Genomic DNA, 26,280 nt, shown 5'->3' with positions numbered 1-26,280 from the left:
CCATGCCTTACTATTTCTGTTTTAATCTTAAAACAACCCCTTTCTCCCCACACATATAGGGACAGCTTCATGACTAATTTGAATTTATTAATGAAACCTCTAGCCAACATTTCAAATTCAATTAAATAAATCTTTCCGCAAGAAAAGATTGATTGTCAGAGAAGTAGTTTCAAGTCAGATAGTATCACTATTAAAACAAGTGGCATATAATTTAATCTAAAGACCCAAGTTAGTCTATTTATTCCCATTTTAATATTCTTACACTGAAAACATTAAATCTCAGCTATACAGAATTCAAGATAGTTTATTCTAAAATGACTGACAACGTTTTGTACTCTGGGGATGTAAAAAAAAAAAAGAAACCAAAACAAAACAAAAAAAACCCTGTCTATTCACTTTTTATGTGCATAACTAAAACAGACACAATTTAAAATGGATTTTAAAGCATTGTTCTTTTTCGAGGTATATACCTTCAGGCTCCTGCGTACTGGCCGCTCTATAATAGTTAGTTCCTGCAGGTCTTCTATGTATCCAAAAAGACTGCTATGACTAAAATCCATTTTGGAGAAGATTTTTGGGCGCATGTAACAACTAAAGCCTTCGGCAGCCGACGCCGTCCCCGAGCTCACATCGCACCGAGGGCGGCAGCACGGGAGGACCGCGCGCTCCCGCGGCAGCCCCGGCTGGGCGCACACTGCGGCAGCGCCCGCCGGCCCGGCCCGCCCAGCCCAGCCCAGCCCAGCCTCGCCTCCTGCCGCCAAACTTTCTGCGCTCCGCCCGGGCGGGCAGGCGGCGGGGCCGGCGTCCGCAGCCCCGAGAGCCCGCTGCAGCCGCTGGTGCCTCGGCGGGCGGGAGTTTCGAGCCAAGTTTGCCCTCCTCGCTGGTCACCCCCGTCCGCAGCGAGGGCGCGGGGACCGCGGTGCCCCCGGGGGCCAGAAGGGCAGGGCGGAGCCCTCGGCCGCGGGCTCGCTCCTCACCGGCGGGGCAGGGAGGGGCAGGGCGCGGAGCGGAGCGGAACAGCCCGGCCGCGGTGCGCGGGTGCCGCCTCTCCGCCCGCCCCGGGAGGAGGGACGGTGCTGTGCTGCAGTGACGCTCCCCGCCCCCGTCCCGCGGCGCAGCCCCTCGGCTCCCTTGCCGGTTGAACGCCACAGCCCCCGGCTGGGGCAGCCCCGGCCCCGCCGAGCCGGTCTCCGGGGCAACGCGGCGCTACCGCGGCTCCTGCGGGGCGGGGCAGGGCCGGGCCGGGCGCGGTAGCAGCGGAACGCGCGGAGGCGCGGCCCCCTCAGCGCCCGGCCCCGCTCCCCGGCCTGCGGCGGACACCGCGCGGCGCCCCGGCCGCCACTGCAGCCCCGGGGCTCCCCTCGCACGGCTGCAGCACCGCGGCCGCCGCTCCCCCGCTGGGCGCCGCGTTCCCTGCCGGCGGCCCCGGGACCCCACACCAGTGTCGCCCGTCTCACAGCTGTGTCAAAGCGGAACCACACCGGAGAAACTGGTAACAAGTGCTGGTTTTAATGAAAAGTCCAAAGCAGGTTCCTCCCCCAATGAACTTTAATGTAAAAAGAAAAAATTACTTCTTTGGTAGTAAATGGTGAAACTCTGACGAAGACATCACTTATATTCTTTATAAATCTTACTCTTCACCTTTTGCATTGCCGTGAGTATGAGCGGTGTGTAACCCAGCAGGACAGATTTCCATACCGATAGTTTTCCTGATAGGCAGTTCGGCCCTGGATGGCTTTACTATTTTGGCTCACTAATGTGGATTGCCTTGGGAGCTGAAGGGAAAGTATTTTTTTCAAAATATAAGTATGCTAATTAACTCATTCACATATAAATAAGCATGGATAATCTTTAAAAACTTAGTAAGAGATCTTCTTTTGGGATGGGTTAGTGATGCAAAATGCATACAGGACAACTACCATCCCACAGACTTAGACTCAGCATTTACTGACATAACTAATTCACCAGACCTCTAGACAGTGGCCTTTGCAATGCTTATATGAACTTAACAATCACACTCAGACCAGGAATTTTAAAAGGTGTAAACATTTCACAGGGGTTTATTTGAGGGGGTGCAATCTTTTTTTATCCTTGTGAAATGCCCACATGACCGAGTAAACTTTGTTGCTAGAAGATTAAAAGTAATTCCAGAAATCCTAAAGATTATATGATACTATGTAGTATAATGCCCAGAATTTTATTAATTTTTATTGTGTAACTGGCAAGTACCTCAGCTTTTATCTAGCAAAAACTAAACATTGTCCCCTATGTGTTACTTCTCTTATCTACCAGTCAGGCTAAATCCTGTGCCTGGATAAACCAGTAAAACATAAAAAAAATTAAAGCACCTCTATTAATTTCCAATGTACAACAGAATTATTAGCAGAAAAATCTAATCCAATATACATATAAAGAATTAAAGTGTTATGTAATAGAAAACGAAAACCATTTGAAATTTTCAAGGCATGATGATGAATTAAAATAAGAAACACTTTTTTGAACATCTCCTTTGCAAAATCTTTTTAACCAGGGAGCATCATTAGACAGCAAATAAAATAAATAGATTTAGCTGAACCTAAGTCCTCTCAGAGTAGGCAAGGAACTAGCTCTACGAGAGGAAACAAAAAAAGAGTTTTAGACAATGTTCTCTCCTCAAATTTAGAATCCTGGCATGCAGGCTTCTGCCAATAAGAATTAGGAAAACATACTGAAATCCCAAACACAGTTAGGAAAATCCTTTTGCAAGTTCTTTCACAGCCAATCTGTTATTTCACCTTGCAAGTATACTTCTCATTAATCTTAGAGATTTCTGAGATCAAAAGTATTTTCTTTTGCATGCTTCGAACTAGGAAATCAATGCAGTTTTCAAACAAGGAATTCCAGAATTCAGTTTTAAAGACTGAAAAATATGAAGTTTAAATATGCAATTAGGCTGATTTCTCATGTTATATTTTACATAAGCTTTGTAAGCCACTATGGAAGAGAATTTTTTTATAAATGTGTAAACATTTTAAAAAACCATCTCTTCCTTATTGCCTTTAAAAAACTGTCCTTCTAACTCAGTCCAGGAAACACTGAGCAGACGTGATTCTCATTAACTTTAAAATCTGTAGATATGTCAAAGAGATTTACAAATATCCTGGAAACGTGAAAAGTAGAATTTTAAAAAAAGATTACTTTTTTCAATAAATACAGTACTGCACTAGAATAAAGAACACGGAATTAAATATAAACATATCTCATTTTGACCCATACATTTGACAGAAAAAATAAAGCTTGCATATTTTCCAAAACCACATATATAAAATTAATCTCCTCTGGTAATAAACCTGCAATCAAGTGGTCTTTCATTCTCATCTGTGATTAAAGTCACGTATGACTTCCCCTCTGCTGCTTTCAGCTCCTCCCTTTTCCACTCTTCTCTCAAATAAAGCTCTACTCTCAGCTTCGTTCTAACCTTGTCATAGCTATTGTATTAGAATCAAGAGCTATTTCATGCTGCTTTAGTGAAATCCAGACTGAATTGGAACCTTCATTTTAACACAGGAGCTGTGTAACCTTGGAAAGACAGTACCAGGCTGATTTCAAATAATCCTTCCTTGATGAAGACAACTGCAGAGCACCTGAGAAAGTGGCACCCATACCTAGTGGAAGAAGAGAGAGTTATTCATGCCTTCTGAAGCAATGAGCTCTAAATTCAATGCAGGTGAAGTTTAAAAAAAAAGAAAGACAACATAGATGGACGGACTTTGTACCTGAAGGATTCTTCAGGTACTCTGACTCTACCTAAGGATTCTGGGGTGAAGTGATTTGTATGGTTGGACAGATGCACAGTTCTCCTTTGCTACCCAGCAGTTAAGTGTCTGCCTTCTGGAAACTGCCTGGAAAAAGTCATGTTTCTTACTGTACCTGTTACACGTACCAAAATAATCTACCTGTAAATTAAACTATTCACAGAGAAATTGAAAACTTGTGAGGTCTCAGAATGTATTGCAATGCCTGAATCAGCTGAAATATAAAGTAACTTGTTTGGGAAAAGGAGAAAGACATGCCAAGAAATGCTTTCAGGCAAAACGTGTGCACTCCTGATTAAGAACCAGAATTTTTCAATAGCCAAACCAGAAATAAGGAAAAATTCAGCGAAGTATTTTTAAATTATATTGGGGGAAAAAAAAACAGTAAACAAAACCATTCTTCATTTCCCATTCGTCTAATTTAATAGTCCAAAGAAAAATAAATACCATTTCATAATGTAAATGATGCAGGTTATACACTGTGTAATTACAGTTCTGCTCAGGACTCAGAACCTGAACTGCGCAGAAGTTAAATTCAGAATTCTGTCTGTTCACCACCACTGAGAAACAGCCAAAGCTGCAGCAGCTGTCACTCACCATTTCCAAATGAGAGACCTCTGGCTGGAATTGGTTTTTACATTCCACCAGACTCCTAAAAAATGCAATTTTGATGTTCAACCTAATGCCTTAGCCTTACAAAACATGATTGTTCCATTTGTACTCCAAGCAAAAATGTATCCATGAACAGTGGTTCTTCAGAAAATCTCCATGTCAAGGCAAACCTGTAACAAGATTAATATAAAAGAAACATGCTCAAAAATATTAATCTACTTCATAATAATGCTTGGAATGTAACACAAACCTCAGCAGGAAGAAGATATTATTTAGTGTATTTTCCAGTTTGTTGCTAAGAAACTGTTGCTTCATTTCACTATTGTCACTTGCAGAAAATTTTTGATTGTTCTTTTGCCATTTCGGACATCTCATTGTAACAGCTATATAAATGATGATAAATAAATGGATTTAAAGGGAAAAGCACTGGATTGTGTTCAATGTGTTTTCATCTGTAGCCTGGTCTCCCATATTCTTTCCTGTAACTTCGTTCCCTCCAATAAGAGCTAAAAAATGAAATAGATTATTTTAGAGAACACAGAAAAGATCCTTGAATTTATTTTTGTGTAATGTATAAAATCTGTGAGATCGCAGTCACTGTGTTCACCCTGTCTTTCTCTAAGAACTAATAATGTTCTCCTGCAGTGTCTAATCTGCTGCCCTCTGTCCAAAAGTACTTAAAAGCACACGCAAAAAGATAGAATAACAAGGAAAACAGAAAGTGTTGTTTTTCTTCAAATCTCCCAGCTATTTGTATGATTTTTTTTACCTGGCAGTAGGACCTAATACCCAACTACGTTACAAAGTTTAAATGAATGATTGTCTATTGTAAAAACCAGTTCTGCTGTATTCATAAGAGGAAGATGATGAGTCCGGTTCCTTGCTATGACAACCATGAACACTGTCTGTCATACTCATGTCAAATATTATATTAAAACTGAAAACTTTTTGGCTTCAAGCATTCTTTACTCATTAGTTGCCATAGACACTTAAGATTTCCTACCTAAAATTACTTGGCAAGTTTACCAAGTTTCTTCTTGTGCTAGTGTCCTTTACTTTATTCATCCTTTCCTGGTATTTAAATTGCTGCAGTAATATCTGCTCTAATCCTGGATTAAGCAAATTAAACTCAGAATTTAGTTTTCACTCCTAAAACAGGCTCTTCATTCTCCTGACCACCCTAGCAGTTCCCTTGGCATCTGCTGCAGTTTGACTTCACCTCTCTTGAATTAAGGTGATCAGAGTATAGTATTGAAAATAAAAATATCTGGGAAATAATGCCTCTGGAAAATAATGAGAATCTGTACAGGAGTTAGTTTACCAAATATACTACATTGGCAGCTCACAGTTAATCTTGTGGTCAATTACTGCTGTCATCCACAGTGACCTAAAATTAATTAAGTCCCATCCTAATGGTATACATTCTCAGTATTATCTTTAGCTGAATAGTGCTGTACTTTGTATAATACAATTAATCCAATTATTCTAGTCCTCAAGGTCCTTTCAATCAGCCTTGATACCATAATTCCCCTCTGCACTAATAACTGTGTCATCAGCAAATTTAATATTGTATCACAGTTATTCATTAAATAAGATTAGTCCACAAGAATTTAAGAAACACAAGTAAACTCCATATAGCTGATAGGTTAATCAATCAATATACACACCAATGTGCTCCCCCAAAAGAAACATGCATTTCCCTTCCTCTTTAGCCACCTTCTTTCCCCTTGAAGTTCTGTCCTATTCCTTTTTCCCCTATGAAAAATACTTTGAGATTTTCCAGATAGATTACATGCATGTTATTTTTCTGCCCAGTAAACCAGTTACCCTCTCTCCCCTTGGTTAAACAATATTGGCTTGACTTTAATTTCCTGTTATCTTTGTAACTTCCTTTAGCATTCTTCCCTTGAAAATACATTCTGAAGCATCTACTGCATCTGACTGCATTTGCAACTATTCCAAATGTTTTTCTCATATTAAATGGAGTTGTCTTTGCTATTCTTCAATCACACAAAAGAATCTTCACCTTGATAAATCTGTACTTGAAAAGGTCTTTGCTACTGTAACTAGAATTGAATATGCCAGTACTCTTAAATCTCATGCTTAGGGATTATCTTGTTCTCCTGGCTTTATGAACACATTTGCTGAAGGAGGAGCATGATGTCTGACAAAAGGCTTCACAGAGGTAAGTAAATGCATTTGTGAAGTTGGAAGAACAGAGAAAAAGTAACAAAAGGCAGCAAAGGGGTATATATTTTCAAATGAGGTTTAGCAATAGAGAGTTATTATTTCTATGGTGCCATGCTGTAAGACTCTTGTCAGTCCTAGAATAGTATTCCAGAACTTCTGAAAATTACAACAAAGGCCTTAAGCCCGAGAACCAAGGCTTTACCTTGCCACTTCAGGACCAGGACAACAAGCCTCACCTGGCTGCATGCCAGAAAAAAGAGAAGAGCTGATTTTACAGTCTGCAAAGCACAGGAGACATCAGGTCCCCCACTGGCCAGCAGCTGCATGTTTTTCAGGTGCACAGTGCACTGTGGGTATTAATATAAATCACAGTAGGGTGACATTCTTTTGTTAGCAGAAATAGCTATCAGAATCTCAGAATCAGTAATTAAGCACATACTGACATTCCTGCAAGAGACAAAAAAAATAAAATAAGAAAAAGAAAGAAAGAAAGAAAGAAAGAAAGAAAGAAAGAAAGAAAGAAAGAAAGAAAGAAAGAAAGAAAGAAAGAAAGAAAGAAAGAAAGAAAGAAAGAAAGAAAGAAAGAAAGAAAGAAAGAAAGAAAGAAAGAAAACAAAAAGAGAATAACCAAAGAATTTGATTACTAAGTGAAAGCCTACATCAGTTGCTGACAAGCACATTCAACTGTTCCTGGTGCTGAATTCAGCTACATGAATTCCAAAATTAAAGGCATTGGTCAAAACAATCTCTGGCTTAACCTTCCTTAGGAGAAGTCTTCCATATTTTATGAAAAATAAAAAAATTAATTGAAAAAACATATATGTATTATGTAATACTGCATAATAGGGACCAAACAACAATCCCTGGGCTACTGATCTGCAGGAATGTAAATTTACAGCTGGGAAGAACAGGATCTGTTACCAGGCAAAGTTCTGTAATGAGGACATCAAACCCTTCAAGTTCTCTTGGGCTCTCAGACATGCTGGCTTAAATAACTTGGAAACTATTGATAAAATAACAAAATATGCATGTACTGACATGAGTTATGCAAGCAAATGACATAATTCATTAACTCATTAGTACAGGTTATTATCTTCAATTCACAATTTCCTGGTATTTAAATAACTGTTGATCTAAAGAAGCCTTAGGGGGGGTAAAGCAGACCTGTTCCATTTGTTACTGATATTTCTACTAAGAGCTCACACAGCACTGCTGATAATAGAATTGTGTTTACCAGGAGTTTAACACCTGACTCTCTGTTAGGACACGAAGGTGAACTTCTCATTGATGAAGCCTTGTCACAACATACCAAAGCTGTGTCTCTTTCAGGTCACAGAGGCTCAGAAAGATTAATGTTACAAAGGCTTAGAAAGATTATTGTTACTGTAATACTAAGCAAATGTTTAGTTCCCTTGGTTATCCCATTTCAAAGCAACTCAAATAACCCAACACCTCTTGTACAACCAGTTCACACCTTGGCAGTGAGAAAGTTACCGTGTCTGTGTAGGCTGTTCTGAAGCTCATTGCTTATTACAAACAGGCACATCCCTTCTTTCAAATTGAGATTCAGGATCTGTAATTTAGTCCCTCAATGTAGAATATAGAGCTCAATACTGATCAAGAAGAAACGTTAGCTGCACCCCTCACATGAATTCTTACTGAAAAAAATCAGAACACTCTTATCTCCTGTAAAAACATGTCCACAATTACATTAAAAAGCACAATTCAACATAATTTGGTAAGTCATTTCCAAATTAAATCTTTCAGGAAAAAGCTGGAAACTCTACAACTATGAAAGGGCATATGATTATACCTAGGAGTAACAGCAAAGAACTCTTCTGTCCAAGCTTTTTTCATTATTTTTATTCAGCACCAGTGTTAAGTCAACCAGACCAGAATTTCAGATTAATCTGTTTCTTTTGCTTCTGCAAACTTACTTTTGCTAACATCCAGTAAATAAAAAGAGAGAAAATGGAAAATTGTAAACAAGCTGTTTTGTAACTTACGAATTTGAATCTAAACAACTTGGAAGGAAAGGTACTTTTAATGAAGGAATGCATGAAGAGTGCTGAGACCCTTCATTAAGGTTGGCATTAGGATGCAGTCCCAGTTCCTATCAGTGAGACAATCCTGCTGGCCATCGCTGCCTCCAGCTCAGTACTACATAAATAAGGTTTGATGGCTGTAGTGTTAAAGGTACCATGTAAAACCTTGCTCCCTGAACTCCCTTCCTGACTGTCACCGATTTAAACTCATCTCATACAGAACATCAGGACCAAGCCTCAAATGCTCCTTAGCCTTGCTCATGGACTATGAATTGGAAGAAACTCCTCACGTTGTGCATTGGTAAGTCATTAATGATGACTATCTGGAACTGAAATTGTCATTGAAAACATTTAATATGTTTATTTCTGCCCTTGGCCTTAAAAACATTTAAAAAAAAAAAAAAAAGAGAAAACAACCCTGTTTTCCCATCTTCTCACAAAACCAGGAAAGAACTGCAAATACCAAATATAAGAAATAATTGTAACAGTTGTAATTGTATTTGAACCTACTGTCCTAGTCACTGTCACCTACAAAGCTCATGGTTGTTAACTCACTCTCCCTGTCTCATAGCAAGACGCTCTTCGGAACATCAGCCAACCATTTAGAAGAATCAAAAATCTTCCATTATATAATTTATGATGTCCTCTTCCTACGGCAGGATACGGCTGCGAAGAGCATGGATCATACAAGCGGAAAAAAGAACCTTGCTGTGACCTCGGTGGTGTTTGCTCCTTTTCTGTAGCTATTTGCATCTCCTCTCCAAAAAGCTCAACTTTACCCGTAACAGTCCTGTAAAGACAGGACCACACAAACACGTGAATAGCAAATCAGTGTTACTGAATGAGCAGTGCCGGCGGTACCGAGCGGCGGCTGCTAATGTCGGGCCTGCCATTCCCGAGGCCGCTCACGCATTCCTCACGGGATGCGCCGCGCGCGCCCATCCGCACCCGACCCGCGGCGCCGCGCAGTGACGTCACGCGGCGGGGTGACGTCACGCGGCAATGGCGGCGCCCAGGAGCGCACGCGGAGGGCAGCAGCGGTAGCGGAAGGCCGGGCCTGGGCAGGGCCCACGGTCCCGCTCTGTCCCCCTCCGTTCCCGTCCGTCCTCCTCCGTCCTTCTCCGTCCTTCTCTGTCCCGGGGCTCCTGAGCGCGGTAAGCGCTGCGCGGGGCGGGGGGAGCAGCGCCCGGAGCTCCCGCGTGTGGCAGCGGGGGCCGTGCTGGGCCCTGCCGCGGCTCCGGCGGCTGCTTCCCGGGGTGGGAGCGCTGCGGGGATTTGTCCAGCGGTTTTGCTTTTCTCTCCGGAGGTGTTCCAGGAGGGACGCAGTAGGCCTGGCCTCCCTGTTGTATTTAGTTATATTATAGTTTATTAAGTTATATTTTAGCTATATATATATATTAGCTCGAAGTCATATTTAAGTATGTTATTGATATATTTTAAAAAGAAGTAAAATAATTATTCCATGAATTCCCGTTTGCTTGAATATCAAGGTAGTCTCCATTTCGTGGATTTGAAGGCCTTCTTTTTTTTTCTCCATCTCTTTTAGGTAAAAAATGAAGGCCAGAAAAGGAGGGAGATTTAGATCTTCCTTTAAATTGAAACGAAAAGGCATTGAAGTAGTAGGAGAATGGAAAACCGTGCAGATTGACCCCAATTTATTTGCTGAGGAGGAGTTTCGAGATATAGTGTGCTTGGAGGAACTCACAGACTACAAACTAGTAAGTTCTTCCAAAGTAGGGAAAGTAAAAGAGAAGAAGAGAAAGTCTGAGAGTGCTTCCCAAGAAGGCAACGAGGAGGTGGAAGAACCTGTCATCCCTCCAAAAAAGAAAAAGAAAAACAAAGATTTGAGAAGTCAAACAGATAAAGGCAGTACTACTGATGCAGCAGAAAATAACGTGCTGGTAGATAAAGAGGCAAATTGTAATGAAATAATTGAAGAAGCTAATTGTGAACACCATGGACATGTGACTGAGAACATATCAAGTAGAAGAGACGCTCCAAAGAAGAAGAAAAAGAAGGTACCTAAAAACAAGGCTTCTCAAGCACAAGAAGCACTTCCATCAGTAGCTACTTCTAAAAAAGTCAAAAACTGGACAACAGAAGTTTTATCTGCCTCAGCTAATCAAAAAGCTGATGTGTCTGCTTGGAAAGACCTGTTTGTACCTGAGCCAGTGTTGCAGGCCTTGAGCTACCTGGGGTTTAGTGCTCCAACTCCTATTCAAGCCTTAGCCTTGCCGTCTGCCATTCGGGATAATATGGATGTTCTTGGTGCTGCAGAAACAGGTACAAATCTGTTCAACTGATCGTATGCTGGGAGCATCCATTTAAGTTTCTCTTCTTAAAATGTAGCCCATGGTTGTAAGTTTTTATATGTAGAAGAAGCAGCTTTTGCGTATTAGAACAGAAAAGCTTTTAACTTTTCTATAGCCAGCATATTAGTAAAGTTTTAAAACTTTGTAACTTACAAACATGGGAACGTCCCATCTTTACAAAGCATGCAAAGCTTTGAAGTCTCAATGAGTTTTTATGCTTTTGGCAGGAGTCTCTTTTCCTGTTTCTCAAACTGCTTCCTGTTTTGGGAATGGTAAGGTGATACTCTGCAAAAGGCAGAATTAATAAAGTAAACAGGGTCATTTCTTCAGCAGCCAAACACATGCTCCTGGCGAGGCAAAGCAGACAACCAGATTCCTGTGGATTCATACTACTGTGGATCAGTGAATAAACATTGGGCACAGTGTTAACTGTGAATATGACCCAGGTCCTACTCAGAGCAAAACGAGCCCACCCTGTGCTCTGTCCCCTGGCTTTGCCTGTATGTTGTCACCAGCCCTTCTCCTGGCTTGTGCTTAAAGTGAGTTATTGCATTAATGATTTGAGAAGTAGATTCACATCCATCTTCTGCTCAGCTCGTGCTTTGAGCATTGCTAGCCTTCATGAAATTTATTATAGCTCCTTGTTTATTTAATGCTATGAAGTCTCAGAACATTATGTTCCCTCAAAATTTGTTTGCAGTTCATACCTTTGTAGTTTTGTTTTTAGCAACATTTTTTTCCCTAAAAAATGGGAGATAAGAAGCACAATTGGAAGCTGCCTTGGTTTAAAAGCTTCCTTTACACTGTTTTCATCTGTTCCAGTTGCTTTATCTCCCCGCTTCTCTGTAAAGTCATTTACTGCTCTCGAGCAAGAAAGTATAGTAACTAATAAGATATGCAGTCATTTGCATTTTTATTTTAATTAGAAGCTGTGTTGATGCTATTAGTTCTAGTAAGATTAGAAAGCCCTGCAGGGAGTGTTTTAAAAATGGAACTGAAAATTTAAATGGTGTTTTTGTACTGAAAAAAAGTGCCATTTTGGCAGTGCTGATAAGCAAAATCTTCTCTAGCTGCACAATGGAAAGTGTGGTTGCTGGCAGGCTGTGTTGTTGCTTTATAATTTCATATAACCCTGAGGTAGTAGGAATGTGTTTTGCTCATTTATTCTTTCATGAGTGAAATCCAGATTCTCTCCAGAGAGTCCGTTGGATCATCATGTTCCTATAGAAACTTGGGGGATGTAGGCAACTGCCTGTCAGGAGGTGCTGCTGTTGGGAGAGGTTGAACTCTCTAGTTCTTTTTTCTGCATTCTGCAGCACTTCATGGCATTGGGCCTGAGGGAGGAATGTGTGAAGTTAAAGAACTGTTAACTTTTTTTGTAGCAACATTGGGAAGACTGGCAAGATTTTGATATGGCAGTAGATCCATGGGCAGATTGGACAAAGGGAATGTCAAAGTTTGTTTTTGCAGTGGGTCTAACCCTTGCTGTTCATTACTATGTAGAACTAGTGAGGTTTCTGGTTAAGGAGCCAAATCTATGTGAAACTGTACAATATTAAACTGGCTTGAGCTGTAGTACCAAGATATTCTTTCCTCCTGGTTTTGCATCCCTGTCTATGGTATGTGGTTTGTGTGTTATAAGGATAACATGTCCTGTGAGGTGATAATATGTTTAATTTGTGGATAAATCTAGTGCCTGCAGAATAGTCCTGATTATCACAGCTGTAGTCTGGGTGCAGTACTGACATTTGCACCAGCAAACTGCATTACGTTTAATTCAAAATAGCAGTATTCTTCACCTTCAAAACAGATATTCTGTATTACCAGAAGGTTATTGCATAAGTGCTCTAAATACAGGTTATTATTTTCTGCTTCAAGTGCAGATAGAAGTCATAAAATACCTCCCAGTCATGTAGAAAGGTGGATAAATGGATACGAGACTTTGCAGCAGTACTGGTCAGGATGATGACACTGGACTTAACTATATTAACTATGTTAAGGTTCTCCCCTTAAATAGGCAAAATTCTGTATTGCTGAATTGGCAAGCCTTTATAGCTTTTTGATATGGACAGGAATTGAGATGAGATTTCCAGAGGACTGGTTTCCAGCAGTGACCTATTACAGCAATGGTGTAATAGTGTCTTGTACCCTGGATGCTGCTTTCATGGCTAGTGAACTGCTACATCTGAAAAGCTTACTGGGGTGGATGTGCTACCAGGCTTTTCCTAATGTCTTTGTTACAGACAGCTAGTTCAGAAGGGAATACGTGGCAGGGATGTAACTTGCATTTGGTACAGTGAACCCTTGCAATTAAACTTAATTTTGACAAGCTGTGTCTCTCCAAAGTGGATTCTCTCTTTTAAATTAGATGTATGTGTTCTGATTATAAAAATGTGAGCCAGTGCTAGATCAGGAAATTAGATGGTGGAGTATTTCAAAATACAGTACCTTAGAAAGTTGTAAATACAAGTCTATAAATTGAAGATGGAAGGTAATCCTTCAAGTGCATTCCAGTTTGTCCTTGGCCTCATTTGCTATTCTTTTATTTGGTGAATGTTGATTAGAACTTTGAATTAGGGCATGGTATTCTCCTTATGGGCATACGTTCTTTAAAAACACCTTGACTGCAATTGCAGCTTTTAAAGAACCCTTTAGAACAAATAAATATGCCTGACCTGCTAGAGATTGGAAAAATACCTGTTCTCCAGGAACAGGGGAATGGAGATGTATAAAGGGAACAGAAAAAAGATGCTACTTCTGCAAGTTTCTGGTCTTCTAAAGATCATGAGTTTGCATCTGTTACAATGGTGTGTTTTAAGAACAGTGTGTGATTGGCTGTTGCTTTTCTCATCTTTTCAAATAAATGACTTGTCAGTCTGTGTTATTATTCTTGTTTGTTTTTTTAGGAAGCGGCAAAACGCTTGCATTTGCAATTCCAATGATTCACTCTGTGCTGCAGTGGCAAAAATCAAATAACTCAACAGGCAGAAATGACAGTGTTTCTAAAGAGTCCCATCAGCATCATGATGAAACAAGATGGGAAAATGAGGATGAAGCAGAAAAAGTAACCCATCAGCAGGTTGAAGACAGCGGAGATGAAGATGATGCATCTTTCACAACAGGCTGTGTGAAGGTGCTGGAAAATGTTGAATTTGAATCCGATGATGAGACACATACTGTTGACTCCCATAAAAAGAGACCTCTTTTAGGACTGGTCCTTACTCCTACAAGAGAATTAGCTGTACAAGTAAAACACCACATTGATGCAGTTGCAAAGTTTACAGGTATGTAAATCCCACAGCCAGGTCAGACTGTGTTTGGATCTTGGCATTGGTGTTGAGCTAGAATATGCGCTGCACTTTCTTCCGTAAAATCATAAAATTAGTGTCACTTTTGAGGGGTTAGAGTTTTTAGCCACTGAAGTGTGAGAAACACATGGAGATTCTTCAGTGAGATGCAAGTGGAAGTAAGCAGTTAATGTGAGCTATTTTGCTTTAAAATGTGTCTTCCTGCAAATAGGTATTGATTCATGTTCTAACAACACAGAATCAGTGCTAGATATCTGGCGACAGCTAACTTTGTTCTAGTTTTGGATAATGTAGGCTACATATAATTAATAATTTCATGATATATAAAACTTTGATTATATAATAATTTCATTTTAACAAGTATATCAATCTTTGTATATACTGTATATGTATAACTTTGTTCTACCTAATAAAAAAAAAAAAGTTGTGGCCATAAATATTTATGGTAGATGGCATTGCTAGATTGTCTGACTTACCTCCTGCAACAGTCATGCCCCAGAAATGTTACTGCGTGACGTGCCTGACAAAAGCAATTCCCCCCTCTCCCTTTCCTTCCCTTTCCAAACCAGAAGTCAGTACATCTGTTAAATGAATGAGTGAGGATATGAAACTGTTGAAGATGGCGAGTTTTTCCCAGTTCTCTCCACTTCTCCAGTGCCAGTAATTATTTATTTATTAAACAGGAGAGGTAGTGCAATGCACTACTTTTAAGCCCATCTTCCTTTGGTGTCTGTATGTCCTGCTGTGCTCATCAGTCTGCATCTGATTGCAGAGCTTATTTTAACTGCTAGGCTGAAATAATCAATTTATGTCATACAGTTCTCATAGGTGCAGTGCTATTTATGCATAAAAGTCTGCTGCCTAAGTGATAATACAGTTGCTGCAGCAGGAGAGGAGATGTTTTGATGTGGACCTTCTTTATTGCCTCAAACTCAATTTGGAAAAAAAAAACTGGTGTGTTTCAGAAGTAGTACAGAAGAGAGATCAGTGGAAGCTTGGATACTGGGAGGGTCTTGCACAGTGGCATTGAGTTTAACATGGGCCAGTGTATTCCTTGAAGAAGTAGGGTGAAATAAGCAATGTGTGGAGCCTGCTTCCAGAGATAAACTCCTTTTAGTACCTGTGCAGACTACTTAAAGCTAACGAGGTCTGTGCTACTGTGCAAGAATCATTAATCGTATGGAAGCATACATGGTAGGATTATTCCATAGCAAATGAGCAGCTATTTAGCAAGACAAGTATTTCTCAGTCTTATTCCTGAAAGGATCTTCTGGTTCTTCTTAACAGGAGTATATTTGTTCATGCAAATATAATTGAGAAAACACGAGACTCTGAAATATGTGTAAACAAAACTAACAGCTATGGATGTGATTCTTCATGCTGTTGAAAGACAGGTGCACTAATTCTTGGCATCTAACTAATGAGGATTTTTCTGTAAAATTGAGTGCATTTCTGTATGCTTAGTGTTACATAAAACCCCTGAAGTTTCCTGGCCAAAATGCTTGTTGAAAGTTGCAGTGTAGACTGTTAGAAACACTTAATGAAGTAGATATATATAAAAACATTCACTGGTAAATTAATGAAAAAAAATCTGTTATTTATACGTTCTAGGCATTAAGACTGCAATCCTAGTAGGAGGCATGGCTGCACAGAAGCAAGAACGTGTACTGAATCGAAAGCCAGAAATTGTAATTGCAACACCAGGCCGTCTGTGGGAGTTAGTTAAAGAGAGACACCCACATCTTTCAAATCTTCGTCAGCTCAGGTAAGGGTGCCTTTTCAGATAACTGCTGGATACTAAACTAGGCAGCCCTGCATACTGATTAGGTTACTAACAGATTAAATAATTTAGACTACACAAGATCACCTATTTCTGTGTCAGTGTTTTATTGAAATGCACGTTGATTATTTTGATGGAGGGAAATGTCAGTTAAAGACAGTAGTAAAAACCTGATTTTTCAAAAAGAAATGGAGAAGCTACTGTAGCTGCCCCAGCATACCTGGTATTCCTTTCAGTTTTATATGCATAATATCCTTTATGTGTTTAGCAGGAAAATTTGTTCTTAAATGTATCAGTGCACAAGTGTGTTTTTACTGTGTGTTTTCTACTTGACAGGTGCCTTGTGATTGATGAAGCAGACCGAATGGTTGAGAAAGGTCACTTCTTAGAGCTGTCTCAGTTGCTGGAGATCTTAAATGATTCACAGTATAACCCTCGACGACAGACTTTTGTTTTTTCTGCCACTTTGACTTTAGTACATCAGACTCCCACAAGAGTTTTACAGAAAAAGAATGCTAAAAAGATGGACAAGAAGACCAAACTAGAATTGTTAATGGAAAAAGTAGGAATAAAGGGCAAACCCAAAGTAATAGACTTAACAAGGAAAGAGGCTACCGTTGAGACTCTGACAGAAACCAGAATCCACTGTAACACAAATGAGAAGGACTATTATCTCTATTACTTTCTTCTCCAGTATCCAGGAAGAACCATGGTCTTTGCTAACAGCATAGACTGTGTAAAACGCCTCAGTTCTCTCCTCACAATCTTAAATTGTGATCCTCTTCCTTTGCATGCCAACATGCACCAAAAGCAAAGGCTGAAAAACCTGGAAAGGTTTGCTGAGCGAGAGAGGTGAGAGCTGATTTTCAACTTCCTAGTAGAGAAAAAAAACAAAATTGCATAAAGAGTGGTGGGGAGGGGAAACAACTCTTTTAGAGTAGGAGCCGGGGGGGAAGTTAGCTGAGGATATGAGTCCCCTGTTCATGAGCCCAAAATATTAACAATTAAGGATGAGGTTTCACAGTTAAGGTGATGAACTGGAGCAAGTTCAGTGGAAGGCCACCAGAATACTCAAGTAGTGGATCTGCAAGAGAAGAGGCTGAAGGAACTGGGTGTTTGTATTACCTGGGAAAAGTATTTTGTGGGAAGCTAATGGCAGCCCTCTGACACAATAAAAGAAGGTTATCCAGAAGATGGAACCAGGCTTTTCAGAGGGGTAATGGGTGCAAGTTGAAATAAGAGGTTCAGGCTGGATATGAGAAAGGGCTTTTTCTCTGTGAGGGCAGTTGAACATGAGAACAGGCCGCTTGTCTTGGAGTTTTTTGAGGCTCATTTAGATAAAAGCCCTGAGCAACCTGGTCCAGTCTTGCAGCTCATCCTCAGAGGAGGTTTTACTAGAGACCTTCTGAGGTCCACTGGAGCCTGAAATAGCCTGTGGTCCGGGATGTTGTTGCTGCTGAAGGAGCTGTCACTTGCCCTGTTTCCAGACATGTTTTTAGAACTGCTCTACACAGCTCTGCCCATGTCCTGGCAGCTCATTTGATCCTCTCTAAGGAGGATGTTGAATTTCCCTAAACCATCGGAAAACTAACCACTTGTTACTCATTTGCAAGTTTAGTTACATAAATTAGTGTCCCAAGAGTCAAAGTATCTTTGAGCAATGCAAAAGAAAGGGCAGTTGTGCCTTTCAGCAGTAGTGGGCAGCCAGGGCTTACCCAAGCCTGCCATTTTAGGAAACATTGTTTTGGGTTGTCTTTGGTGTGGCCTTTGGGAGGAGATTTTTAGTGTTGTTACTTCCATAGTCCAGAAGCCTCACAGTTTAGTCCTGCTGTGAACTGCTATGTGCTGTCTGGGAGTTTGTACCTAGTTAATAGACTCAGGCAAGGAGAACAGAGTTTGAATTGCTCTGATGGAGCTGCAGCATCCCTTGGCAAATGTATTGATAGCATTTGCATAGGTCAGGTGAGGTGTTTTCAGAATGCAGATTTTCAAGGCAGGAAAGAAATCATTTCTCATAGCCTTCTGCAAATTGCAAGCTGTAGAATTTTCTGTTATTTCTGCTTTGAACCTTGTAGCAATAGAGTGCACAGTCAGATGCCATAAAATCCTAATAAATTTCCATTACCTAAAAGTTACTAATTTCAGTTGCTGGGAGATTTTTTTAAAACAAAGTGTTCCATATCCTAGGGAGACTTTTGTCTCTGTAGAGACTGCTTATATAAAAGAATAATTTCTTTGAGTAGTTTGTCTTGTCTAGGGATAAGGAGAAATAGTAATTGTTAGAACAGAACTCCCCCCTTTATTTCCAGGTTTTAATTTACTGAGAGTTTATTTGAGTGCAAGCTGGTAGAAGATATTTCACCCCCAAAAAACTTTTACTTAAATAGATAATGTTAATAATGTGATTTTTCTCAACTGGCAAAACTTTTAATAACATGTCTGTACTTGCAGAGGATCAACTGTTGTTAATGGTGTGGTCATAGCGAGCTAAAGGAACTCTTTAAAACCTGGACAGTGTACTGAAAAGTGTAATGCAGGGGCACACACCCCCCCTTCCTCATTAAATAGCATTCTTATGAACTGAGAAGAAGAACATAGGAGAAAATAGGATCCAGCAAGGTAGTGCATTTGTTTATTGAAAACAGAATAGACCTGCTGAAGGCAACATTTGCATTTTTAAATTTTACTTTAAGAATTATTGTTTCAAGATTGCCCTTGAGGTAAATTGGGTATCCTTTCTGTAAGGCAAACTGAATTCATATACCCTACAGATAATACAGTATAAACTTGTTCCTTAAACTGCTGTGGTAGAATTTTAGGTTGTTGTATTTTATGTTCCTTGGCAAATTATTTGCTCTTCAATTTTATGTTTATTAAATTTTGTCACTTTCTCAGCTGTGTCCTCCTGACAACAGATGTTGCAGCTCGTGGTCTTGATATTCCTAATGTCCAGCATGTCATCCACTACCAGGTTAAGTATTTTTAATGTTTTACCTTTTACTATTTTGGTTTTTGCTGGTTAAGTTTTTGCTGGTCCAAATCCTGAACACTGTAAAGCTGTAATTCTTGGTCCCTTATACAGTATAGTCTTGAGTATAGAGATTAAATAATTTACCTGTCCTTAGTGCTTTTTACTTAGAGATCTCATTTCTGCAGTGACCGACTGCAATAGGTAGCACCTTATGAATGTGTGATTATGTATCAGAAATGACATAGTAGATATGATGCTTCTTTTTGCTTATGTTTGATATCCAAAGATGTCAAATTACTCAGCCTTATAGCTCTTCTCTGAAGAAGAGAAATATTTTCCTGCTTTGCAAATGAAATGACAGAGTGTTAGAAGTTAGGAGAGACTCACAAAAGATGACACAAGGAAGAATTCTGGATCAGAGAACACAAAGTGTCTCAAGACATCGTCTTTTACATTACTTTCATCTGTGTTGCATGCAGTGTACTGTGTGTGTAAAACCCAATATTCTTTGGCAGCCTCTTGTCCAAAGCATGCAGGCTGCTGCAGCTGTCCATAGCTTCTCTGAATTCCTGCAGGTCCCTCGTACTTCTGAGCTGTACGTGCACAGAAGTGGCCGAACAGCCCGAGCTGCCACTGAAGGCCTCAGCCTGTTGCTGATTGGCCCTGAGGACTTGATCAATTTTCGGAAAATCTATAAAACATTGGAGAAGAGTGAAGAGCTGCCATTTTTCCCAGTTGATGCCAAGTGCATGATTTCTATTAAGGTAAAGAAATAAGTCTTTTTGCAGCATGAGTAGTTGCTTGCTTATTTATATTACTGATATGATACTGCCTGTTGTGTTCTTTCCAGGTTTCAGATGAAATTTACTCTTGAGGATCTGGATTTGAAAATTACGTTAATTACACTTCATATTTTTTTGTGATTTCTCCTCAAAAACTGGCCCAAGAAAGGTGTTCAAACATAAACATCACTTACATTTTTCCAGAAACAATATAGAGAAGTGAATATGTTTTGTGGCAGTGGAGCTGGGATGGCTCTGCTAAGTGCATTGTTTACAGCCTCTCATGTTAGGAACAAACCAAAGAACAGTAGCAGGCCCAGGGATATTCAGTGGTTTTCACCTGCCTCTTCCCACCTGAAGTTGTGAGTTGTCTGCTTTTCTGAAAGTTCCTGCCTCAGCTGCCACTGAACTCTGTCAAACTGAGCGTGTTTCCCTCTGCTAGGTTATTGCCCATTTTAAAGAGTATTCAGTCATTCACTAAGTCACAATATAGACAATGGTTAGAATTTGCAAAACAATGTGTTTTAGAACGCATCTAGTCACTGCAGATTTTCTACTTCTTGAATAAGAGACTATTTCATGTCTCGGCATTCTCTTGACAGTTTGGATGGTCAGCCATATACAAATGGGACATATTTAAATACTAGATTTTTAGGGAATCCACCTGGGGTAGAAATGTCTGAATATTGCACAGTCATTGAGAACAGGGAAGAGTGCAAGCAGTCTGATAGTCCAATCCAATTAGGTAAGCCTGAATCAGAATACCATGAGGAAGACTCCTGCTGCACTGAGACCAGGGTCTACCCCAGTGGCAACAGCAGTGTCCTCACGTTGGGAATAATGACAGCAAGTTTCAAAACCCAGGATTGCTGGAAATAGGGTATTTCTTTCAGGAGATGCAGCTTTCTGGAAGAGGAAAGAAAATCAAATACATGCTTCTATGGATTCATTTTTTTCTCCTCTTGGTAATGGAGAGAATCTGATTTCCACCTCTATCTTCCCCACTCCCCCTTCCACCCACTAAATGTTTCTAGTTACTGAAAGAAATCTGTTCTTTTGAAGAGTGTTGCTTCAGAGGTTCCTTCTGGATTTCTTGATGAGTAGTTCTTGGCTCTTATCATAGTCTCTCAATTAATGGGCAAATAAATATTGTTTCTACACTTTCCTTCTCCTGTCACCATCTCACAAAGATTTCTCCTATCTGCAATAGTGCTTCTCTCCCCAGAAGAGATTTTTCAATTGTAGTTGCAGGACTCCAGCCTCATAAGCCCTTGCTACAGTCAAGTCTTATTTACACTTTGTTCTGAGTTTAATCACACTCCCTCCCTCATTTTGCAAGCCTTCATTCAAGTTCAGGAGAAGTCTGAAGGGGTTTCACACTTGAAAGGAATAGAATTGTTGAACCAGGATAGACTTAAAGAGGACTTAAATTTTACAGAGATGGAAAAAGCTTAATTTAAATTTCTTGTAATGACCTAAGGAGTGACTGACTTCATCGTCCACTGCAAGTATTCAAGTATTACTTCTCTCTTTCTCTCCGTAGTAATTACTGTGGCAGTCTTGGCTGCTTCTGTTACTGTGTAGCACTTGACTTTTCATATTCCTGCACGGGTTTGTTCTATGAAACTGCAGGCTCATTCCAAAGAGCAGAACTTGCTTCTGGTTGGTTCATAATTACTGTTAGTGCAGATTTTCTTTCCACAGTGAATTACTTCTTTGTTTGGCCCAGCTGGAAGCCTGCAGGTCAGGTTAGGTTTGCTGAACATCTTTGTTCCACCTTTGTGCAGCTGGGAAGGAGGACAGGACATTCTATCCTGTGCTTAAACAAGATCCAGATGCATTCCTGAAAATATGATCTGTACCTTCCATATGGCCTGCAGGAGTTTACTTTCTTTAGAATGGAATGAAAGTAGTGGCTGCTCCTTACTGCTGAGACTAAAAACTCTGACATCAAACTGTACTATATAAATATGTAACTTGGAAATTATTGGTATCGCAATCATGGTACGTTCTTCATGTCTGTCAAGTGTTTATAATGATTCATTAAGTTAACATTCAGGTATGTTTTGTAGTTGAGATGTTTTAGAAGTCAGATTCATCATGGATCTAAGGAAGGAAAATGAATGATGATGTGTTTATTAGGTGGGGCATCTCCTGGGACATAGGTAGGGAACAAAAGTGTCTCTGCATGCATTGTAGTGCATGCTCTCAAACACTTACTCTGCTAAAGTACCCCATATTTAAACCTGATCATAATGTGTAAATGTACTTTGATTGCAGGAACGGATGAATTTGGCAAGGCAGATTGAGAAGGCAGAGTTTTTCAACAGTCGGGCAAAGCAACACAACTCCTGGCTCCAGCAAGCTGCAGACGCTCTTGAGATGGATCTTGATGATGACATGTTGATGGGCAAGTAGAAAATGTTTTTTCATGGGTATGCTCAGTAGGGCCCACAGCGCTGGTGTCCAGAAGAAGCCTCACCAAGGCAGAGAAGCTTAAAAAGCTGCATGGCAGGGGTTGGGGGGAAGGAAAGGAGTTGTTGATGCGTGGTGTTAGTGGTGTTTTCAGGATGATCATGCAGCAGAGAGTGCTGGAGCTGAGGGAGTGAGGTGTGACAGTTCTGGCAAGTCACAGACAAGTCTACATGTTGTAGGACAAGAACTGCTGAGCTTCTGGCAAGCATTTCAGAGTAATCTAAGCAGCTTAGTATGTCCTGATTGAGTCTTGTCCTCTCTTGTCATAGAGAAGGCTGTTTCCACACTTCTGCTTCTCTCTCCCACTCTCTTAGTAGTCAGGCATCAGGACAGGAGCCTGACAGCTCTATGTGGGAACACCCAGGAAGTGCTAGGGAACACCACATATTATGTGAGCCTTAAATAGGCTGAGCTTGTGGGCTAAATGTCTGATACTTATATTGAGGTTGATGAGGTTTTTGGTGGTTTGTTAGAAGTAAATAATTTCTTATATTTTTTAAATTACATATTTTGCAGACTGTAGCTGAGAGAATGTGTAGGGCTGTACAACTGCAAGTGGTTATTAGTTCAATGCCATGAAGTTTTGCAAAGCTTAGATGCACTGTAAAATGCCCCATTGTGTTCATATTTTGGGAGCTGAAGGTATGATTTCCTACCAGTTCTTTGAAGGCAGGCTGAATAGGGTTGCTGCAGAGGTCACTTCAGATTTGTCTGGCTCTAACCTGTTAGCTGCTAAAATATGCCAATGCCTTAATTCTGAAACATGTTTAGATTCATGTCTTTCTTTATTCTTGCCTGGACTAGCTGGTTCTCAACCACTTTGCAAGCAAACACTAACCATCTCTGTCTAAATTGTTCAGGAGTGCTTTCAGATAATTAGCACTCTGCTGTCTTGTTTTGACATAATCTGAATATACTGTGCTTTGGAATGAGTTTCCAAACAGCACATCTAGTCCAAATAAGTTGTGACTCTCAAGTGAAACACTTTGTAATTGCTATCCAGAAACTTACCAGGTTTATGCTTTAACGTGTACTCAGTCTCTAAATCTTGTGTAGCTTGTTGGAGACCAATTAAATTCCCAGTCATTCCTGCTGTAAGTGAAGTGCCTCTTACAATTATGAAAGATTTAGTAATGTGCTTTCAATTTTACCTTACAGCAACTTTGACTTTATTTTTCTCCTCAGTTCAGGCCTTGACTATGGTTACTCAGTAGTCAGGATTCTTCTCAATCTCATTACCTTGTGAATAGCCTGGGTGATCTGAAAATGTCATAGATGACTGGGAGTTGAGCAACCTTGTCAGAGAGAGAAAGCTGGGGTCAGCATCTGCCCCTGTCATTACAAACGCTTGAAGTGCAAGTTTTTTTCTTGTTGTAATATTCTGTATCTTTGATTTCTGCCCCAAGGAAGAAAAGCTAGTGAGCAAGAAGAAAGCCAGAAGCAAAAGATGCTGAAGGGGATGAAAAAACAACTGAAACATATGTTGTCCCAGCCACTGTTTAAAGTCCTTATGAAAACCAAGTACCCAACACAGTCTGGAAAACTACTCTTGCCTCAGACATCAGTGGCCATTTCAGCTGTAGGTGCCGTGTCCAAAAAGCAAGCTAAGAAGAAGAAATCAATAAAATAAAATTAGATAACAGCAAGATCAGTCAGCGTAACAGAAGCAAGGACTATCCTCATCAAGGCTGTCTGTGCTTATGGAGGAACCCAGCTAGAAGTCAGATTGGATAAGGATGTTGCCTGTGTATTAGTTGTGCAGGCACAAAACAAAATGCTGATTTAAAGGGCTCGGTTAACATCTGGTTAGTTACTGTTGAATCTTGGATCTTGTTTTTTTTATATTCTTACTTTTTTCTTAACTCTGTATTAATAAAAAGTAATTAGTTTTCACATAGTTCTGATAATTACTCCCTTTTGTGAGATGGGTAACAGTTACTGGGTGTAATTCACTGTGGGCATACTCTAATGATAAAGCTTGACTTGAATTTTAATGTCTTTGAAGGACAGGGGAAGGTCGGCTTTATACAGTGTGAGTACAGTCTGAGCTGGTGGTAGTGGGAGGTTTGGCTTTTACTGCCTTCAGCTCAGTGTGAAAGAGAAAATACAGATAATGTTGCCAGTAAGTCTACGGTTCTGGTTATGGAAATGTCCCAGTTTTCTTTCTCCTATGATAATATTTCTCTGTTCTGTTCTCCACCAGATTAATTCTCTTAGTCCTGTGTTAATACATTTTGAATGTACAAAAAAAAGTTAAGGTGGCAATGGGCCAGGACTGACCTTGGAAGATGTGTAGATTTCTGAGGAATAAGTGTTGCTACTCAGTGTTTTCTTGATTAATATTTGAAGTTAAGCCTGTATTTGAAAACATGTTAGAACCATGATCTTCGCTGTAATGGAAGAGATGATGTTTTGAAATACCACTTTTGAAGATTGCTCCATGATAATTATGCTTTTAAATAATTTTAACCTGATCTGGGAAAATATTTTTAAACTGTTTTTTAAAATATGCCAGAAAAATATTTTTTGAATTTTTGCTAAATTATATCTGCCATAAACTCCAAAGCCTGTGTCTGTTACTTGAGATTTTTAAATCCTTCATACCTGATTATATTTACACTTAGCTGGCAAGGAGAGGGGAAAAGCACCCGAAAGATAAGACAGTGGAATCTGTGTTGGTGGGAGAACAGGTAACCTTCACCTGCTGGCTCTGGATGAGGCTTAGTTTCTGTGTCTCAAACAGTATAGAATGAACCAGTGTCACTGCCATGACAAGAAGCACCAATTTACTCAGCTACTCAGGGAAATTTGTCTGTGGATTTGAGTGCCCCCTCTAACCACTTGCTAGTTATGTGAGAATAACAAACTCTTTATTCTTTCATCTCTGTAAATAATTGAAGCCCTCTGTCTCTGGAGGGCTTTTCTCTTGTTTTCATGCATTACTGAAGAAGAGCTGTGACAATGTAATCATAAGCATACAGAACTTGTCAATTATGTATGAGACTTTCCTTGCTATGCACTGTTTGTCTCATGCCCTTGGGAGCAGAGGGGGAGGTTTTGGGGAGAAGAGATGGTAAGGTTCTGTTTCCTCTCTCATATGAGGAGACACATCTTTGGAGTTAATGTGACATCTGAAAAATAACAATTTTATGACAGTTCCTTGTAAGGAAGGCTGGAAAAAGGAACTGAATAAAGTTAAGCATGCTCTCATTTCTTTCCTGTGCAATTTTAATCAGACTCTTACATTTCAAAAAAGTTTGTATTGGTTTTGCATCCTGAAGGGTGTGAAGACCAGGTGGACCTTTTCTGCATCTTACAATGCATTTCTGTTTCCATTTCATGAAAAAAATCAAGGCTGGATCCTGACAACAGAGCTCAGCATCTCCCTGTCTGAATCTACATGAGTTTCAGCAATTCTAATTCCATGAGATCATGAGGAGAACAGAATTGAGGGACTGTGAGAGTGTTGTTACTACATTTCTATCATTGCTATGAAGTTTTTCAGCTGCTTCTGTTTCCCTGTGTTTAACAACCCAGCTCTTACACTCCCAGCCCACTGTCTTGCCAAGTCTCTCCAGGATGGGGCATGGCAAGACTTGTGCCCTCCTTGCTGCCTTCATAGAATCATAAAACTTAATGCCACCATGCCCATATAGCAAAGTGCCACATCCACTTGTTTTTTGAACACTCCAGGGATGGTGACTCTGCTGTTTCCCTGGAGAGCCTGTTCTGAAACTTAATGGTTCATTTTTGTTTATGGGGCATGCTCTGGGGCTGGTTTTCTTCTGCAGCCTCTTACGTGCTCTGCATGAACTCTCAATTCTTAAATCTACTGATGCTGCACCCCCACAGGAACTAAAGCAGAGCTTGGACCCTAAAAATATATCAGTGTCTTAAAAAGAATACTTGTCTAGAGCTCTGAAAGCTCTCTTATGGCTGCCTGTTTTGCCTCGTCATTATCTTACCAGGATACCCTGTGTCTTCTAGTTAGAGGAAAAACCTTGTATTTGC

General features: G+C 40.2%; 2 protein-coding genes and 1 long non-coding RNA gene across 8 annotated transcripts in view; 2 read left to right on the top strand and 1 right to left on the bottom strand.

Moving 5' to 3' along the window:
* PPP4R4 (protein phosphatase 4 regulatory subunit 4) overlaps nucleotides 1-696 on the bottom strand; it is a 57,456-nt gene extending 56,760 nt beyond the window's left edge. For 2 of the 5 annotated variants that reach the window (XM_088166177.1, XM_014884468.2), the window contains exon 1: nucleotides 471-651. In XM_088166177.1, the coding sequence (XP_088022303.1) occupies nucleotides 471-584 (114 nt within the window). In that variant the 5' untranslated portion in view covers nucleotides 585-651. Of the gene's footprint in view, nucleotides 1-470 lie in introns of all 5 variants that reach the window. The other 3 variants (XM_088166179.1, XM_088166176.1, XM_088166178.1) reach the window with 3 other exon arrangements.
* Nucleotides 697-1,325: 629 nt separating this feature from the next.
* Nucleotides 1,326-4,832, top strand: LOC148223407 (uncharacterized). Its single transcript, XR_015804219.1, has 2 exons — nucleotides 1,326-1,492; nucleotides 3,547-4,832. It is a non-coding gene; the product is annotated as an uncharacterized LOC148223407 (long non-coding RNA).
* Nucleotides 4,833-9,611: 4,779 nt separating this feature from the next.
* On the top strand, nucleotides 9,612-24,834 carry DDX24 (DEAD-box helicase 24). 2 transcript variants are annotated; one of them, XM_014884513.2, is made up of 9 exons: nucleotides 9,612-9,795; nucleotides 10,188-10,924; nucleotides 13,860-14,237; nucleotides 15,873-16,026; nucleotides 16,378-16,893; nucleotides 18,937-19,012; nucleotides 19,588-19,776; nucleotides 22,075-22,204; nucleotides 23,676-24,834. In XM_014884513.2, the coding sequence occupies exons 2-9, from the start codon at nucleotides 10,195-10,197 to the stop codon at nucleotides 23,897-23,899; spliced, it is 2,397 nt and encodes a 798-aa protein (XP_014739999.2). In that variant the 5' UTR covers nucleotides 9,612-9,795; nucleotides 10,188-10,194; the 3' UTR covers nucleotides 23,900-24,834. The 2 variants fall into 2 exon arrangements, with proteins under 2 accessions (XP_014739999.2, XP_088022301.1); XM_088166175.1 differs by having other exon boundaries at nucleotides 22,075-22,208; nucleotides 23,680-24,834.
* The last annotated feature ends 1,446 nt before the right edge of the window (nucleotides 24,835-26,280 follow it).

Source organism: Sturnus vulgaris, chromosome 6 (genome assembly GCF_052056855.1).
Source record: "Sturnus vulgaris isolate bStuVul1 chromosome 6, bStuVul1.hap1, whole genome shotgun sequence".
Lineage (NCBI taxonomy): Eukaryota > Metazoa > Chordata > Aves > Passeriformes > Sturnidae > Sturnus > Sturnus vulgaris.
The sequence above is the reverse complement of the archived record's forward strand: the minus strand, read 5'-3'. Positions and strand labels throughout refer to the sequence as shown.

What these genes read in the sequence shown, in the direction of transcription:
- DDX24 (XM_014884513.2), top strand. Translation starts at nt 10,195, where the DNA reads ATGAAGGCCAGAAAAGGAGGGAGATTTAGATCTTCCTTTAAATTGAAA. An exon ending in TCTTGGTGCTGCAGAAACAG is followed by an intron (nt 10,925 to 13,859) that starts GTACAAATCTGT and finishes TTGTTTTTTTAG; the next exon opens with GAAGCGGCAAAACGCTTGCA. An exon ending in AGTGCATGATTTCTATTAAG is followed by an intron (nt 19,777 to 22,074) that starts GTAAAGAAATAA and finishes CTTTGATTGCAG; the next exon opens with GAACGGATGAATTTGGCAAG.